Raw genomic sequence first — 18,984 nt, forward strand, 5'->3', positions numbered from 1 at the left:
TCAGTCACCGGAGAGCCGTGTGGCCAGAGCTGGAGTTACATTCAGCAACAGGTGCATGTCTGTTACATTCGCATTCTCCCCTGAATATCGTGAACATTTCCATCACACATCAAACTATACACTGCGTGGTGGAAATGACATCGACATTCTCTACATCCTAAACACACAAACCGTAAATCTTTTTGTAAAAGTTCACAAAACTAAATAACACTGCTTAAAAGATATTTACCTTGACTTTTCTTTGTTTCACACATTTATGTTTCATATGATCTCAGTCTGGTTGGTTCCTTAGTAAACAAGTACACTACAGTGTTGAAGAACCTATTGACATGGCTTTATTTATTTATCTTTGTTCAGATTATTTTTACATCAGTTGTTTTAGTCGTATGCATTGAGGGGAAAAAAAATATATATAGGTATAGAAAATGTTTTGGAAATCCATTTTAGTGTTACATTTATATATTTTCTTTTTAAATCAAGCGCTGGTTTTAAAATCCATGTATAAACAATATTTATTTTGTTACCGTATAAATCAGTCTCGGAGTTCACATAAACATGTCAATGTGAGAAAACACATTTGGACTGATTGATTCACCATTATAAAATTATACATTTCAAAAAATTATATGAAAAGTAAAATAAGTATAGTTATTCTTGGTTTATCATTTCCTTAAACTAAAACACATTGAAGTACTAATTTATGGTTTACTATATTTATAATTACATCTTTTATAAACTAACTATTAAGGTCTATAAACTTACAGAGAAAGTTGGATAAAAATAAGATTAAAATATGTTTTTAAGTTGGTGTATGTATTAAGGGAGTTTTAAAACATTAAAATAATTTGTGAATCAATCTTATATGTTGAAAAACGTTTACCAGGTTAGTTTTACCCACCAGGTTTTTCTCCAGCTCTCTGGCGCCCTCATCTGTCCGTGAAAAGAAAACGCAACCATTCCCCGCCAGTACCTTTAGATGACGGATTGGAATGAAACGATTCATTTTAGTAAAACTGAAAAAACATTATATTTAACACAAGTGACCTGATTGTCATGTAAATTAAATTTAATTATTGTGATTTGTGAGTGACTTCAACTAAATTCAGGTGCAACATTTGGCATATTTTAGCTATGTGTTAGACTTTACACCTACTAGAATATTAATTTAGATGCAATGTAAAGATTGCTTGTATTTAGTCCAAAATATCTTGGTCATGTTATGTGTTTTAACATTTACGAAACCCTTAAAATACAGAAATGTAAACAACAAATCTTTCTACCAAGGGTCTACATTTGGACACATTTAGACCTATTTAAGTAGGCCTTCTTGTTTGGCGGTAATAGCAGTAACAGTACTTTAAAATAACTATGACAATACTATTATAAATTAAATATTCCCGACAGTACAGGACACAACAATAAGCACGGCCCATGACCCGGGGATAGCTTGAAAGACACTTGGGACAGGTGTCAGAATTTCACAACTTTATCATCTGCATGTGTTTTTAAAAAATAGTTCACTTAAAATAATAAAACTGCTGAAAATCATCCAAGATGTAAATCAGTTTGTTTCTTCACAGATTTGGAGAAATGTAGCATTACATCACTTGCTCAGTAATGGGCTTCTGCAGTGAATGGGTGCCGTCAGAATGAGTCCAAACTGCTAAAAATGCCACAATAATCCACATGACGTCCATCAATTAATGTCTTGTGAAGTAAGAATCTGTTTGTAAGAAACAAATTCATCATTAAGGTGATTTAACTTTGAACCGTTGCTTTCTAGCCAAAATACCAATCCATTGTAATACTTTCTCCAGTGAAAAGTCCATGCCCAGTTGTCTTCTCCCATCAAAATCCATATATTTGTTTAGAAGCATTTTATAAAAGGATCTTGATCTGTGCTTATTTCTCTCCTGATTCAGAAAAGATGACTGGAGAATGCAATATTATGAATAAAGGAATCAGCAGCTAAAGTTAAACTGCCTTGATGGGTTTATTACAAACATGCAGCTTGTAGATTATTATGCGGTTTTGATCAGCTGTTTGGACTCTCATTCTGACGGCACCCATTCACTGCAGAGAATCCACTGGAGGGAAAGTGATAGAACGCTACAGGAAATTTCTGTTTCGATAAAAAACTCATTTACAGTACATCTTGGATGGCCTGAGGCATTTTCAGAAAATAACTAATCCTTTGAGTCACACCAATTTCATCAATCAAGAGACGTTTCCAAGTAGGTCTAACAGGAAATTGAAATGCACTTATCAAATGTAAAATAATACACACTGTATAAATGAAGTTGTTAGCTCATTTTGCTGTATGCTGCTCCATGCAAGTGCTGTGCATGTGAAAACATTACACAAGGCAACATTCCTCCCAAATTTACAATGTGCTTTCCCACCAGAATAAAAGCTCTATGGTTTAACGTTTCAAAGCAAATAAATTGAGACAGCCATAAATATTTGCACTGTAGTCTTAAATGTTGTTAACCCTCCCCAAATAAGAAAACCAACCAATATTCACAGCTCAAATACAGCAAATTTATTGCATTTCTTTCATATCTGTAACTAGCTAAATTATTTCATCAGGGTACTTTAACTCATATACTGCTGGGGAAGTCGTGGCCTAATGGTTAGAGTTTGACTCCTAACCCTAAGGTTGTGGGTTTGAGTCTCTGGCTGGCAATACCACGACTGAGATGCCCTTGAGCAAGACACCAAACCCCCAACTGCTCCTCGGGCGCCGCAGTATAAACGGCTGCCCACTGCTCCAGGTGTGTGTTCACGGTGTGTGTGTGCACTTTGGATGGGTTAAACGCAGAGCACGAATTCTGAGTATGGGTTACCATACTGGGCTGTATGTCACTTTCACTCATTCAGAAGAAAGTTTCTCTCTTACACTTCACTGACTAAAGGCAACTACTCATCTGCTTTTGACGCTTGACATGTTCATTTTATACTTTAACCAACACCAGCACAGACTGAGTCAAACAATTACTTTATTTATGTTCAGGTAAAAACATGAACCTGATGCAGTAAATTATTGCAGATCTTAGAAACCAGCACATGAACAATGAGGACAGGAGAGCGCACAGCAGCACCTCCTCCTGGCCACAGACTGCAGTGCACACCACGGTTTGTTCCAAGCCAGCAGCGCAAAAATAAACTACAGCAAGAGGGGAAAAAAGAAACAATAGAAAATTAAAAAAACCAACAAAAAATAAGGGGCAGACAATCCCACCTCAAACCGGGTGTGAAACCTGCATATAAACTTTATTTTATTTAATGAACTTTTTTTTTTTCTTTTTTTTTTTGAAATGCTATCTGGCCATGAAACCATAAAATAAGACCAGCCAATTATTTTAAATGAATTTCTTGTGCTCAGCTACATTATGGGATTAAAGCCTGGCTTCACCAGCCAAGCAACTTCAAAGTCCCCAGAAGTCCAGCAGAGGCACACTACTATAACCATGTAGGAGTCTATTCATCCAACACAATCAATACATCTTTTCAACATGGAGCTGACACTTTATGTGAAATGTCGGCCAGAAAACAAATCCAATTTGGGTTAAAAAAAAAAAAACAAATAATAATAATTATAATAATAATAATAATAATATAATAAAGATACTACACTTCCAACACTACCTGCATTCAACCACCTGGAACTCTCTTGCACGTTCAAAATTCTCTCAAATAAAAAGGAGGGCAAAAAAGTGACACACAAGAGGAGAGAGAGAAAATAAACAACAAAGTGGAACCAAAATGTAACAAGACGTTCGGGGGTATAATACAGAACAGAGGGGAAACTGGGCAGGAGAGCACACAGCTATTCTATCAAATGTGTCGAATAAGCAAAATCTGCAAATGTTTGTCTGTACAAATGATCTTTGGAGCTATAGGAACCCTCGCCGGTTTGATGGATGCCCCCTCCCCAACAGGAACACACAGTGAAGATGTCATTCACCAGGAGAAAAAAAAACATCCCTTTTTTTCTTGATACATCAGAAAGCAACGCAAGTTTTAAAATGTCACCTAGGTTTTCTCCTTTTTTTTTTTTCGCTTGAACATTTCTCAACTACTGATATATTTTATAATCTGCTCTGAAGTTTTTTTTTTAAATGTTTCTTTAAAAAAAATTCTCCTTTTTTTAATATGAGTCGCATAACACCCTTTCCTCCTGGTCAGGAGTCAAAAGGAAGTCTCTTATGTTCTATGGTTTAGTTTCTGCAAGCTGCTTTTCTTTAAACAAGTAGGCTGTACATATTTTGCCTCGATGTTGGTGTTTGTTTAAAAAAAAGAAAAAAAGGAAAGAAAAGAAAAAGAGCAGGAAAAAAGGAAAGAGGAAGAGGAACTCTAAAGGAAGAAGTCACGATTTGTGTGGTTCTGCAGTGAGTTGATTGAAGGCCATTTTGAGTGAGAGGGTGCAGGAGGTGAGATCAAGACAGATGGAAAGACTGCTGGCCCTCGCGCGCAGCAATCAACAGTTTCTCGCGCATGATCTCGATGCTGGAGTAATCCGGCAGTTTCAGGTAGTTCACACACGTCATCACCGATGGAAGGAAGTCGTCCGGGTTCTCTGTCGACTCGAACGTCTTCCGAACGATGGTGAGGGGAGGGTTTAAACTCCGGAATCCTGAGAAGAAAACAAAGATGGAGGCCACGTTATCTGAGAATATCTCCCTGACGGCTGATTCTCTGTGGATTGAAATGGTTCCTCACCTCCGACAGGAAGTCTGGGGCTACCTGTGACAAACTGCAGGAAAAGTCTCTGCTGCTCTGCATCAAAACTGCTCAGCACCTCAAACAGGAACCGCACTGCACGGCTACAGACACAACAAAATCTGTCATTCATACAGCCAGGGACGTGTGACGTGTGATTATAATGCATGTTGTGATTACAAAGAATGAGCGTTATTGAGGCTGGAACACACTACACAAGCTAAAAATCTGTTCACATTTTAAAACACAAGGCATCAAACACTTGCCAACTTAGTAAATGAGTTGGCATGGCAAGTAATGCCTTAATGCCAACTTAGTTACAGAGAGAACTGGTCATCATACACTACCAGACATCAAGTCATTAAAAATGCAAACTTAATTAAAGCAATGCTAGGAGACAAATAAATGAAATTAATGTTTTGTACAATCAGCTCAAAATATGAAATGTGTCTGATGCCCTTTGACTGGATAGAACCAATGGCTTTGACTATGGTCAACTAGCGTTGAGTCCTTCAGACTGCAAATCAGGGCAAAAGTCCCATAGTGCATTCAGGCCTACGCAGGCATGACTGTATACCTGTCATGTGTGTAGCCGTGGTCTGGTCTGCAGCACTCCATTAGTGTCTTCACATCCCAGGACTCTGACTTACTGCCACATAACAACTGATCCAGCTGGAGAGCACATGAAAAGAAAAAAATTTAACTAAACACAAATTTCATTGCAAAACCACCAGTTAAAAAGGTCATGAATGGCATATTTTTTTCCCGCTACAACGTTAAAAAGTAGTCATGATTTAAGTTTAATCATTTTAGTTCTCTGATTTGAACACTCTGCAAAGCGTTGTTATTGTAGTAGTATTTATATATTACAGTATTTATTTTTATTTTTGGTTTTAAATTTTTTTAATTAAAATTTGGTCGCATACCTTGTCAGTGTTGTGCGCTTACTTAGCCCTTTGTTGTGATAAACAGTTAAGTGTGTTCAGCTGAATTCAATTTCCGTTTTGTACAACAGGTATAAAAAAGGTTAGTATATCGCGGCAGCACTCCTGTGAAGACCGAAGAGTGTAAAGACCATCATCTCTACCGTGCGACACCAAGCAAAGGGATATAAGTATCGCTTTTGATTCATCCTTTTTCCTATTACTTGTTTCACTTCTGTTTCAGTTTTTATAACCAATTCTTACTATGTGTTTCCAGATCCCTACCATCACTACCACTCACAAACCACGCATCACACACTGTAGGCAGTGCAATCCTAACAACTTTGCCTGTGTCTGCTAATACGCTACTTTCTTTTTCTATTGGTCTCTGGAATTGCCAGTGCGCTGTAAACAAAGCCGATTTCATTACTTCTATTATTAGTCATTCAAAGCTAAATCTCATGGACCTGACAGAGACCTGGATCAAACCAGAGGACACTGCTACACCTGCAGCCCTCTCCAATAATTTCTCATTTTCCCACTCCCCCCATTCGACTGGAAGAGGCGGAGGTTCTGGTCTGCTTATCTCTAATGATTGGAAATTTAATCTTTTACCATCTTTGGGTATCAACAGCTCCTTTGAATCTCATTAAGTTACTATTACCTGTCATGTTTGCTTTCTTCCCCTAAACTGTTAGCATATTTTGATGCTAACAGTGCTACTGATACTTTCTGCTCCACTCTTACATCCCTTGTATTCCAGGCCAGCCCGTACCACCCCTTTTACCCCTTGGCTATCTGATGTTTTCCACAAACACTGTTCTAAGCTCAGGGATGCTGAAAGGGTGTGGTGCAAATCCAAAATCCTACTGACCTTAATGTGTATCAGTCACTCCTCTCTTCCTTCTCTGCTCATGTCTCCACTGCCATAAAATTAACAATTCGTCTAACTCTCGCATGCTCTTTAAAACATTTTCCTCACTCCTTTGTCCTCCTCTTCCCCTTCCTTCATCAACTCTAATAGCAGACGACTTAGCCCCATTTTTCATTAATAAAATTAAAAACATCAGTGCACAATTTTCCACACCACAATCTGTCAAGCACATCTTACCAGCAAACATACACTTGTTCACATCCTTCACTCTCTGAGGCAGAGGTCTCCAAACTCATCCTTTCTAATCATCCTACTACTTGTCCGCTTGATCCTATTCCATCTCATCTCCTTAAAGCCATTTCTCCTGCAGTTGTACCTCCACTCACTCACATAGTTAACACATCCCTTCACACTGGTGTTTTTCCCTCAACATTTAGACAGGCTCATATAACCCCACTACTTACGAAACCCACCCTTAACCCATCTCTTTTAGAGAACTACAGACCAGTTTCTCTTATTCCTTTCATTGCAAAAACACTTGAATGAGCTGTATTTACCCAAGTCTTTGTCTTTCTCACACAGAACAACCTCCTTGACAGCAACCAGTCTGGTTTCAGAAGTGGACATGCAACCGAGACTGCCTTGCTCTCAGTTGTTGAAGCCCTAAGACTGGCAAGAGCGGATTCCAAATCTTCAACACTTATCTTGCTGGATCTGTCTGCTGCTTTTGACAGTGTCAACCACCAGATCCTCCTGTCAACCCTATTGGCAAAGGTCATCTCAGGAACCGCACTCCAGTGGTTTGAGTCTTATCTATCAGATAAGTCTTACAAAGTATCTTGTAGAAGGGAGGTGTCCAAGTCGCAACAATAACTACTGGGGTGCCTCAGGGCTCAGTTCTTGGACCACTTCTCTTCTCTGTCTACATGGCATCATTAGGTTCTGTCATTCATAAACATGTTTTTTCTTATCATTGGTATGCTGATGACACTCAACTCTTATTTCATCCTGATGATCCGATGATAGCTGCTCGCATCTCAGCCTGTCTAAAAGACATTTCTTGCTGGATGAAGGACCATTACCCTCAACTCAACCTTGCCAAGACAGAACTGCTTGTGGTTCCAGCAAACTCATCGTTTCATCACAATTTCACCATCCAGTTAGGCACATCAACCATAACTCCTTCAATAACAGCCAGAAACCTTGAAGCTATGATTGATGATAAGATCAAGATCAGGCCCTTTCTTTCGGAACATGTTTCACAACTCCTTGTCCAAGCTCTTGTTCTGTCCAGGCTTGTCTATTGCAGTGCTCTCTTGGCAGGTCTTCCAACCACTTCTATCAAACCTTTATAATTAATCCAGAACGCGGCAGCAAGATTCATTTTTAATGAGCCAAAAAGAATCCAAGTCACACCTCTGTTTATCAATTTGCAAGGCATTGATGTTTACCTAGAAAACCACCACTGGCTCTGCACCCCTTTATTTAAATTCATTACTTCAGACTTATGTGCCATCTAGAAGCTTGCATTCTGCAAGTGAATGACGCTTGATTGAGCCATCCTAAAGAAGCACAAAATCACTTTTACGGACTTGTAAATTAAATGTTCCCTCCTGGTGGAATGGGCTGCCCAACTCAATCCGAGCAGCTGTGTCCTTAGCCATCTTCAAGAATCGGCTAAAAACACATCTTTATTTGACCCTCTAACTCCAGCACTCTATTCTAATTCTATTCTTAAAAAAAAAAAAATGTCCCTTTTAGACTTGCACTCTACTGATTTGCTGCTTGTTTTCTAAAAAATAAATAAATAAATAAATAAAACACTTACCACTAGCTCTCTAAACTTTTTGTATTCTATCTGTTATCTTTTAATTTATTATAGTTAAAAGCAAAAAGACCTCTAACACTAGCTTGCTATATTTTTCTATTCTATCTGTTTTCTTTTTATATATTATATTATTTAAAAAACCCTTGCTATGTGTACTGCGTTAAGCTAACAGACTTGTTATAGCACTTGTATAGCATTGCTCTTTTGTTGATTTTGATTGCTCCCATTGTCCTCATTTGCAAGTCACTTTGGATAAAAGCGTCTGCTAAATGATAATGCAATTTTTGTGCTTTTTAAATATTTCTATTTTTTATTTCAGTTTCAGTTCTTTAATTTAGTACTTCAACTTATTTTATTTCAGTTAGTTACCAACGCAATTTCTTTTTAAGCTTACATTTTTCATCTAATATTTAAATATTTATTTTACTTCTATTTCAATTAAAGCATTTGTTGTTGTTTTTTGTTTTTTTTTACCTTGAAATATCAGTTTCAAAATCATTCTGATGATACTCCGACTTCAAGTAAGGTGTTTCTTTCACAGTCCCCCCCAAACATTTGTTCTTAGAATATGTAAATTTGGTAAGCGGGTATGAAATTCACAAAACAATGCACTTGTACAGCTGATCAGTGTAATTATGATAGTGACACTGAGAGCTCACACTGCTTAAAAAAAATGACAGCTCCAGCAATTATAGGGTAAGAGCATTCTTTGCTTTCTGTATAAAATTAAATCAGAATTTGATAAATTACATATTTTATTGGTACTAAAAAGTTGACAGCTTAGTCACTGGCTTGAGTTTACTTGCATGTAAAAAATTAGGTAAAATTTGAATTCTCCATTCATGACACCTTTGGCACACCATTTAAAACTTGTCTACAACTGAACTAAATCCTTCACGTGCAATGAGAAGAATAAATCCAACAAATGCAGCAGGAATCTGTGGCACCTTCAGTGCTTGGTCTTTAAAAAAAGCACTCACCTCTTCAGGATAGAAGTACTGCAGGTGTTGCAGAGGGAAGACAGACTCAAATCCTTCCCTAAACGACTCAAACTGCCGAGAGACGCCCTCATTGAGTGTCCAGTAGACCACCAACTACAGACAGATGGATCTTGAGGTTGTGAGCTTAGGACAGACACAACAGGATACGTTGAAGGTTAGGTGTGTTGGTTTTGTTTAGTTAAATGATGTGATGTGTTAGTTTATTTTGTGAATTGTTATTGGGAGGTCTTTGCCCCCTTTCTTCAGCTCGATGTTTGGGAATCCAGGCAGAGTGAAGTCCAGGCCCAGATCTTCCACCGAGCAGCCATTCATGTTGAGACTCTCCAAGGCCTGCTGTAGGGTCTCCCGTGTCTGACAAATACAGACAGTTACAATACAAAAAACAGTCCAAGTGTTGGTTGGTTTTGAGTGTTTCATGTCTCTATGTGTCATGTAGAGTTAGCAGCCAGTGCTCACATGTGATCTGTCCTGCTCTATTCTCTTCTTCTGGCGGATGATGTCCTCCAGGTGCTGGATGGATTTGGCAACGCCAGGATCAATGTTGACCAGATCATGAGAGCTGATGGATGATTCATGCCTCAGCATCCACTTATAGAATGGCAAACCTAGAGGCAAGTCCAACTAGAGACAAAACCTAGAGGCAAGTCCAACTAGAGACAGAAACACATCTCAATTAACAAGATTCAATGACATGATGTTATTTTTTTTGTTTTTAAATTTTATGATGTAGTGGATTGTTTTTAAATTTAAAAAGTTTTGTATTTCTGGTGTTTTTGTTTTGTTTTTTTTTTTTATTGTCCTTAAGTCATTTTGTCACGAGTAAACATACCAATCTGAAGTCCATGATCGCTTTAGCCATGGGTTTGAGATGGTTTGGTAGTTTTTTTTGATTTGGGCAAACAACCCTCTGGAACTGAACATATACTTGGTACCCTCCTGCCTCCCTGCTCAGAGACAGACGGAGTGAGTGTGAGGGGGAGAGAGAGAGCGAGAGAGAGAGAGAGAGACAGACAGACAGACAGAAGAAACAAGCTTAGTGAAGAGCAGTAGAATGCTATTTGCATTACACTGGAAACAGTGCTCAAAATTGACAAATATGTGAGAGTTACCTTTAGGGTTGGAGAGAGTGACTTCCTCTCCTCTCCAAAGACCTAAATCTGCCCTCTGTAACTCCTGTGACACCAGAGCATAGAACTCTTGCGTAGGTCCAAGGCCTGTTAGAACCTGAGACCCGTTCCCACCTGAGACACAGAGAGAAGACCGATGGAAGTAAAGTGGGATTTGAGGAGAAGTAGAGTCTTATTTAAAATCGCACTGGCTGAAATACACAGACTCCATGGCCTAGTGAAATAACAGTGGTGGCAAACAGTCAGTATGTTTATAGCGAGCTACCAGAACACCACCACATCCGCGGGGCCTCCTGTTTGTTACTGTAACACAGTAACGCAAGAACACAAACAATATGGTTGAAATGCACTGGTCAAGAATTTGTGTCTGTGTATTTATGTAGATTATGTTTCTGGCCTAATCGTCGGTCATGTGTACCTCGTTCTCGTATTGAATTTCCAGCATGGCTCTGGAACTCCCGAGATCTTGCATTACTGACTCTGCTTGCTTCAGGAGCTCATCACGGTTTATCGTTCTCTATACATACAAAACAAAGAATAAGAGAATGTTAGAAAGTTGTTTGTGAATACATACCTCTGCTACGGCATACATAAAGCAATTACAGCATGCAAATGATTAAACAGGAATTTTAGGGCAACCTTCTTCCTGTCAAGGCGTGGAGCGACACGGCTGTCTTGTGAGTCAGACTGGTTAATCTCTGGGTTGGTGTCGAGCAGGCGCTGCATGGCGCGATCGCGGTCAAACGCCGTCACGTAGAAGAGCATCTGCCGCGTGTCAAACGGGAAGAAGAATGGACTAGGGAAGAGAAGATTAAAGGTGTAAAAAAGTACAGACCAGATAGTTTAAGACCGCATGAATGAAAAGAGTAAGATGAAGTTTGCAGTACCAGGTCTTGCCGAGCTCGGTAAGCCAGGTGGGGATGTTCCCTGTCATGATGACCAGTGGATCCTGCAACTGTCTGTTGGCCTTTGCTGTCAGTTTACTGTTGATAAATTCACCATTGGGAATGATCTCTTTACATGCAGCATTCTGGGGAAAAGAGACTGATCAATGTAAAATCTACTCTGTTTGATTGTTTTATTATTGGGTGAATCTCACTGAAATATGTCCAGGGGCCTGTTTCATAAAACAAGTTTACCAAATAAGCCAGGGGTCAGTTGCAAAAACTGTTTAGACTAGTCTTAAAAAGTTTGTCAACTAATTGTTTTTCTACAAGACTGGTCATAATACTGATTACCCCTTGGCCACTAGTTGGTCAAACTAGTTCTTAAGACAGTCTTAACATGAGGGCTAAGTTTATGCAACTTGCCCCAGGTTTATTTCAGTTAGTCTGACTTACTGTCAGTTGATTTGTTCGAAATAGGTCAGACTAACTGAAATAAGCCTGGCTTATTTGGTAAATTTGTTTTATGGAACAGGCCCACACCAAATCAAACATTTAAAAAAAAAATTTAAATCTATTTTTAATTATTATCATAAGCATACATTCTGATAGAGTTCTGATAGTGGTATGAATGGAAGTGTTCTTGAACATGGTACTCACATCGTACAGGTAGAACCAGTATCTACTGATGGAGTGCAGGACCCTCAGCAGCAGAATCACCTCCATTGAAGGGTCATCAAAAGTGATGCCCTCTGGAGGATCACTAATGAGGTATGACTCTAATAGGTTTGTCACACTGGGACACACACCCTCTGAAAACACACAAACACAAAACAAATCTAGTCTGAATAAAGATGGATTCCAAGGCAGCCCTTATTAAACTCTTATACAGCTTTTATAGGTTATCAGTACACATATGCACATGATATTTCCCTACCATGCCACAGTTCGTCCTGTTTCTTGGCATTTCGAGGGGAGGTTTTAGTGGGAGCTGTCTGTGCGCGACCCCTCTTCCCTCCGACAGTGTCTTTACAGCCATCTTCATCCTCTCTGACTGGCTTATACCTGTAACACACACACACAAACAAGTATTTACACGCACTATGAATACATAATAGTTCAAATAATAGGGTTGCAGACCTGCAAACATTAGTGACTGTGCAGTTTCTGAAAGAGTGAGAAAATGGCGTGCAACTTGTGTACCATATAGTGTGTGTTTTGGTCCAGATGCCAGCCCGTCCCAGAGGATTTGCTTCATCATCTGTGCTCTCTCGCTCTTCTTCAGCCTGCAAGCTGAACTGCCTGACAGCCTGATAAACAGTCATGTTGTATGGCAGCAGGTGCTCTCCTATGTAGAACTGCAGTCTGTGACGTACACTCCCAGAATTCAAGAACTGGGCAGCCTTTGGGAAGCGGTAGTCCAGAGTATTAAAAAAATGGGCAGCATTTTGGAAACATTTTGAGATTTTGGTATTAGTTAATATTTTAATATTTTCATGAAAACAATCATCCATACCAAAGATTCATCAATCTCATCATCAGAACCATCATCATCACTATCTTCATCCTCCTCCCTGATCCTTCCATACCCTGTGGAGACCGCAAAAGTCAAAATCTCATCTGAGAACTCAGAAACCAGAGAACTGAGAACATCATGTTCAGATTCTTGCATGTTTACCTCTAACCACAAGGTATCTCTCAATAGCCTGTACCAGGGCCAAGGGGTCAATTTTGACTGGCCCGCCCTTCCACTGTTTTACATTGGTGCAGTCTGGGTGTCTTTGCAGCTGGCACTTCAGCTGATGTGTGTTGAAGAACTTAAGGGCTTGTGAACCCCTGCAAACAAAAGAATAACAATCAGCATGAGATAAAAAGATATAAAAACATGTAGATTGCTACCATATTAAATATTTAGTTTGAATCCATAAAAATACAAATTATGTATTACAATTTTAAACTTATGTTTTAAATTGCTTTAAAGCAGCAATTTTTCCATCAGACTCATTTGTTATATGTGACCCTGGACCACAAAACCAGTCATAAGTAGCAGGGGTGTATTTGTAGCAACAGCGAAAATACATTGTAAGGGTCAAAATTATTACTTTTTCTTTTATGCCAAAAATCATTAGGATATTAAGCAAAGATTATGTTCCTTGAAGATATTTTGTAAATTTTCTACCATAAATATCAAAACTTAATTTTTGATTAGTAATCTATTGGTGTGACCCCAAATAGGTGACGATTCGATGATTTGATAGGAGGATCCTGATTCGACTACCAATCTCACAGTCGAATATTCCCAAACAAAAATAACAATTTATTCAACAGTCTTCCGCCGTTTTGGAGAGCACCAAAGAACATAATCAACAATCAGCATTGTTGACATTAAGGGCAAAGAGCATGCATGAATGTAATCTGCGTAATCAGCATTGTTTACGCTTAGGGGAGAGCATGCATATGCGTTCTGATACTCTCTAAAAATGCAGAAGACAGTAACTCAGGGGAGGAGAATTGTTGAATAAATTATGTTATTTTTGTTTTCTTTGCACTCAAAAAGTATTCTCGTAGCTTTGCAAAACTGAATTTGATCCACTGATGACTCATGGACTTTTTTAATGACTTCCTTGCTACATTTCTGGACCTGGGAACATTACAGTTGCGTTGCTGTCTACGGACGGTCAGAGAGCTCTCATATTCCATCAAAAGTATCTTAATTTGTGTTAAAAGGAGGTCTTACGGGTTTGGAACAACATGAGGGTGAGTAATTAATGACAGAATTTTCATTTTTGGGTGAACTAACCCTTTCAGATAATGCTGTAAATAAGAACCTGAAAAGAAAGAAGCTTTAAATAAATATTTTAATGTGGGTGAATAAATCCAACCACCCCTATAGATTTAAGTTTCACTTTCCATAATCCTTGACCAACAAAGGAGCATCTTGGCGGCAAGGATTTAATTCTTTAACAAGACACAAACTGACACAGGCAGAGTGAGAGATTGGCAGAGTGGATATTTGGATCAGGTAGGGTACACAAGTGATTTCAACACATCTTAGCCGGTGTATATACATCATAAATATATTATTTCTCTCATATAAATTGCATCTGGTTGAGTTGCGCTGCAGTAAAGCACTTCATTGTAGTACTAAGGTGATTATCTCTAAAGTGTAGATTAATAACTATGACTGGGACTGTCATACACGTAACATTATAATGAGAACCATATTATAATAAAAAGATGTGAATTTTAAGAGTTTAGTTGCCGTATTTCTGCATGTTGTTGCTTGAAGAACGTGTCCACAAAAGGAGTTCATTCAGAGCCGTTCAGAAACATTCATTTCTGCATTCAGTTAGCCTATAAGTTGCAATATTAACGTAAGGTTGTATAAATAATGAAGTGTATTATATATGAGATAAATTATCAGTTAAATCGCTGTTGTAAGCAGACCGTCTCCGATGTCACAAAAATTGCCTGCACACGGACGGGGTGCGCGGCTGTCCGTGAGCCCTCCTGATGACACAATGCGGACTGTGCATGGACGTGGATGGCCGAAGTATACTTTGGCCTTTACACATTTTCCGAATGTGTTAACGTCATTAATTATGACTGTCAAATGTTTGACTTGACTCTTGGTTATGTATTTTATCCTCCGCCCCGCCCCCAAACATTTGAAGTGGATCAAAATCTTCTAATCAAAGTAGTCCTAAAACCAAAATGCATTCTTGTCCAAGTACAACTTGAACTTTTTTGATCCACTTCAAATTTTAACTACTGTAGATGTATCTCGACCAAATATTGTTGTATCATAAACCACACATCAATGGAAAGCTTATTTATTCAGCTTTCAGATTATGTATAAATATCAATTAAAATTTTTTTTTACCCTTTTAACTGGTTTTGTGGTCCATGGTTACATATAATCTTAGCTTTTGGTTTGATTTCATATTAACAATTAAAAAAAAAAAAAAAGAATTTGAAAGCTAAATTTAAATGGAAAGATAAGTTGATGTATTTACAACAGGAAAATTAAAGAAGATAGTACAGAGGGAATTACCTGCTTCCGTTGCCGTTCCCACTGGGAAAATCATGCACTTTAACAGGAAACTGTTCCATCTGACTAAGGCAGTTGTTCATCTTGTGCACCAATGCCAGCAGTGGGCCATTCTCTGTTAGGTCTAAACGCCCCAGAGGTTCCTGCCCTGGTATCTGAATCACATATAACATACAATGAGTCACACTGATCACACCAGTAACTACTACAAACAAACAGCCCAATTAACTTGTCAAATACATTCAGTCCTAAGGGAAAAGTGTTACACTGTCACAAAACCTAGTGAGTTGCCTTGCTGTCTCTATATAACATGCATACATATTCCTACAAATTTCAGTGTCTGAGATGCTTTGGGGTAGGATGTGCCAATAGCTCAGCTAATAGTAATTAGCAGTAAAACGCAGGAAAATCATCATTGTGAGAGACAGGAAGCTGTATGTGTTTTTCCAAGTGTCACTAACCGGGCAGCCGAAGAACACATGCAGGAACCTCTTGATTCTCTCGTCTCTACTGATTGTGTCCCGTTCACTGTTTGATGTCAGATACAACAACAGCTGCTTCATAAGCCCACTGTGCTGGATCTCAAAGGAGGACACGTCTGATTCAGACACAATACTGCTTATCTCCTCTAGACACTCCACACCGCTGTCAACCTGAAACATGCATAAAAACAGTTTGAGAGAAAGAATACATTCCACTGGACGACAAAAACTCAAATATGGTTTTCTCTCTAATCTGTACACATTAAGAAGTGATAAACAGCATCATGCTTATTGTTTCTGTGGAAAAACATTTAAATTAGGCAGCATGATAGAATCAGCATAATAACTGCTTTATAATGTAGGGACCTATGATTTTCGCGATGCTGAAAACGTGGATTGCAACCCACCATGAAAATGTATTCATGGCAACCCATCAAAATAAAAGTCTGGTTTGATTTGAAAACATTGTGCCTATTACTATTTTTCAGTAGAATGTACATAGCCTACTACTACTGAAATGTAACAAGCATTATTTTTTAAGGAATAATCACACAACATTTCTTCCGTTTTAATTTTAATACTAAAAATCCCCTTTGTTTGCCAAAAAATAAAGTTTGCTTAATTTTCAATAATTAAAAGATAAATGAAATTAATATTTATGCCTTCATTTAATAACCAGAGAAATGTAAATACACAACACAGAATTTCTGAGGAAAAAAAATTCATAAGGCTACTTTAAGGAAAAAAATAATAATTAAGTTGTTTTATGCATTCAAATAATTAGACATGCTAAAACACAGAATTTAGTAACAATAAAAATATGGTGAAAAAAAAAAAACATGTAATTTGTTAAACTTTTAATAAATTGATGTGAAAATTTTTAAGTTTCATGATTTTAATTAATTAGACATGCTTTTTGAGTACTAAAATTTAATTTAACTTTTAAAAAGGAATTGAGAAAAATTAAAATGGAAAAAAACAGAATCCAGAAAAATTGTAACAGAAAAAACAGAATTTGGAAAAAAACGAAACAGAATTTAGGAAAAAATTAAATGAATTTCATAGGGCCTTATTAATGGCTACAAATGTTAACTTTGTGTCCAGGGTTACCTGCAAGTTCAGATGTTCTGTGGCAGTGCAGAGTCTTTGCAGGACGTTCAGTGCAGGGTTGCTTCCATCCACGCTTTCAGAATTGAAGTAACGCTCCACAAACTTGCTGGCTTGTTCTTTTATCCAAGCTTTTATCTTATCCCTGAAACATCCAAAAAAATAACTATGGATATCAAAAGAACTTATATTTTGTAACCCCAAAACTGTAACCAAGAGTCTGAAGAATGACAGTGACAAACTAATTACATTATAAAAAAAGCTTTACCTGTTGTTTGAAACCGAGTCCTTGGGAGGCACTCTTGCCAGACCACTGACCCCTGCAGTGCGTGAGGGCTCTGAGTTGGCACTGTTTGTCTGAGTCCCCAGCTTACCCCAGGTCTTGGGATTTAAACTGGCCAGGAAAGAGGACTTGGGGGACTGTGTGGTTGTAGGACTCTTTGCTGTGGAAGAGATACGCAGAGTAAGGTAATAAAGCATTTACAACAGTCACAAGTGTAATAAAGCATGCACAATGGTCAAATAAAACACACCAAAAACCAGCTGAACATACAAAGCATTGAAAACTGTATGTATGTCTTTGTATTAAATAAGAAAACAAGTACTTTTGGCGCCACTGTAATTCTCAACACAAGGAGTGCTATGTACCCTGATTATCCACTTTGTCATCGTCTCTGGGTGGGGAGTACTTTGGACGCCTTGGTCCTCTTTTAGGAAGGCGCTTTCTTTTGAGAACATCACTCAACCTACTAGAGAACAGAGTGTTCTGTTTTTAAACTTTAAATGGCAAGACATTAGTTACCAAGCCTGCAAACTCTCGATCAGTAACAGTGCGTGTGAGAGTGGCTCTATACCCCTGCGGACTGAGGTCCAGCGAGTCGTCCATGCTGTGCTGGAAACTGGGAGAGCCTAAGTCTGGTGTGACGTTAGAAGCAGCTGTAGTGGTTGCTGTGGTGATGGTGGTGGTGCAAAGACTAGCTGTGCCGCTGGTGCACGCTTTTGGAGGGCTGGTGAGGAACACCTCGGATTCAGAGAGGTTCTTTACCTGGTGCATTACACCTGAACAGAACAAGAGCGAGAAAACAGCAGTGTTGGGTGTAATGCATTACTGTAATCTAATATATATTTTTGCGCGGGATGATGTATTGTTGAAGACAACTTTTTGTTTTTCCGTAATCTCGCCACAGCTAGTGAGATTTGATTCTTTAAAGTAACTTCTGCAGAGGTTTGGTGTGAAGCTTATATTAAAACCAGATCCAGTACCTTCCCGCCTGAAATAAACACTGAACACATCTGGAAGCTTCTGCATGAGGATCTCAGCCATCTGCAGAGAGCCGACTACAATCTTCAGGTCCTGACTGGACAGCATGGAAGCTATGTGGCTACAGACAAAAGTCATTTGCACACATTAGCTCAGAATTAACGGTCAGGAAAATATTCTGTTAAAGTTAAAAGTCTTCAGGCAACATTAGTTTAGTGTTAGTCTGAAATGAAAGACAATTATATCACGAAAAGGAAATAGGTGCACAAATGAACACCAGGACAGTGGTGTGACTAATTAACATCTTCCTGCTTACACACAGAGCTCTGCATTCACAGACTGACCTAGACACAGCATGGTTTCGCAGTACGTCTTTTAGCAGCTCAGCATCTGCGAAGTATATGATCCGGAGGATGGCTCTAAGGCACTTGTGTCTGACGGCAGGCCCAGCTGAGGAGCTGTACACCTCATACAGAACCCCAAACAGAGTCTTTATGAAGCACTTGGCCAGCTCAGGGTCCTCTTTCATCAGCTGAGCACGTGCGTCCTCTCGACGCACCTCCAAGTGCCCTCCTGTGAAGAGACAGACAGAGTTTTAAACATTTTATTCTTGCTAAATATCCCGTATAATTTGGTAATGTGCCCCATTTATGGAAGTAAAATCAGATTCCCTGTTTATTGATTCTATTGTAAGTGTGTTTGTTTTTCCACTGGTCATAATTAT

The 18,984-nt window shown here is 38.6% G+C and overlaps 1 protein-coding gene across 1 annotated transcript in view; it reads right to left on the reverse strand.

Moving 5' to 3' along the window:
• Nucleotides 1–2,982: 2,982 nt before the first annotated feature.
• The window catches only part of trip12 (thyroid hormone receptor interactor 12), a 52,882-nt gene continuing 36,880 nt past the window's right edge, over nucleotides 2,983–18,984 (reverse strand). Inside the window, 25 exon segments of the mRNA XM_042743647.1 lie at nucleotides 2,983–4,636; nucleotides 4,723–4,826; nucleotides 5,300–5,394; nucleotides 9,328–9,443; nucleotides 9,537–9,699; nucleotides 9,805–9,969; nucleotides 10,178–10,215; nucleotides 10,218–10,292; nucleotides 10,458–10,572; nucleotides 10,894–10,992; nucleotides 11,115–11,271; nucleotides 11,363–11,505; nucleotides 12,020–12,171; nucleotides 12,297–12,424; nucleotides 12,563–12,762; nucleotides 12,876–12,949; nucleotides 13,038–13,195; nucleotides 15,414–15,565; nucleotides 15,872–16,063; nucleotides 17,003–17,144; nucleotides 17,268–17,442; nucleotides 17,648–17,748; nucleotides 17,854–18,058; nucleotides 18,263–18,381; nucleotides 18,605–18,833. Coding sequence (XP_042599581.1) covers nucleotides 4,440–4,636; nucleotides 4,723–4,826; nucleotides 5,300–5,394; nucleotides 9,328–9,443; nucleotides 9,537–9,699; nucleotides 9,805–9,969; nucleotides 10,178–10,215; nucleotides 10,218–10,292; nucleotides 10,458–10,572; nucleotides 10,894–10,992; nucleotides 11,115–11,271; nucleotides 11,363–11,505; nucleotides 12,020–12,171; nucleotides 12,297–12,424; nucleotides 12,563–12,762; nucleotides 12,876–12,949; nucleotides 13,038–13,195; nucleotides 15,414–15,565; nucleotides 15,872–16,063; nucleotides 17,003–17,144; nucleotides 17,268–17,442; nucleotides 17,648–17,748; nucleotides 17,854–18,058; nucleotides 18,263–18,381; nucleotides 18,605–18,833 — 3,494 coding nt within the window. The 3' untranslated portion in view covers nucleotides 2,983–4,439.

Source organism: Cyprinus carpio, chromosome B18 (assembly GCF_018340385.1).
Source record: "Cyprinus carpio isolate SPL01 chromosome B18, ASM1834038v1, whole genome shotgun sequence".
Lineage (NCBI taxonomy): Eukaryota > Metazoa > Chordata > Actinopteri > Cypriniformes > Cyprinidae > Cyprinus > Cyprinus carpio.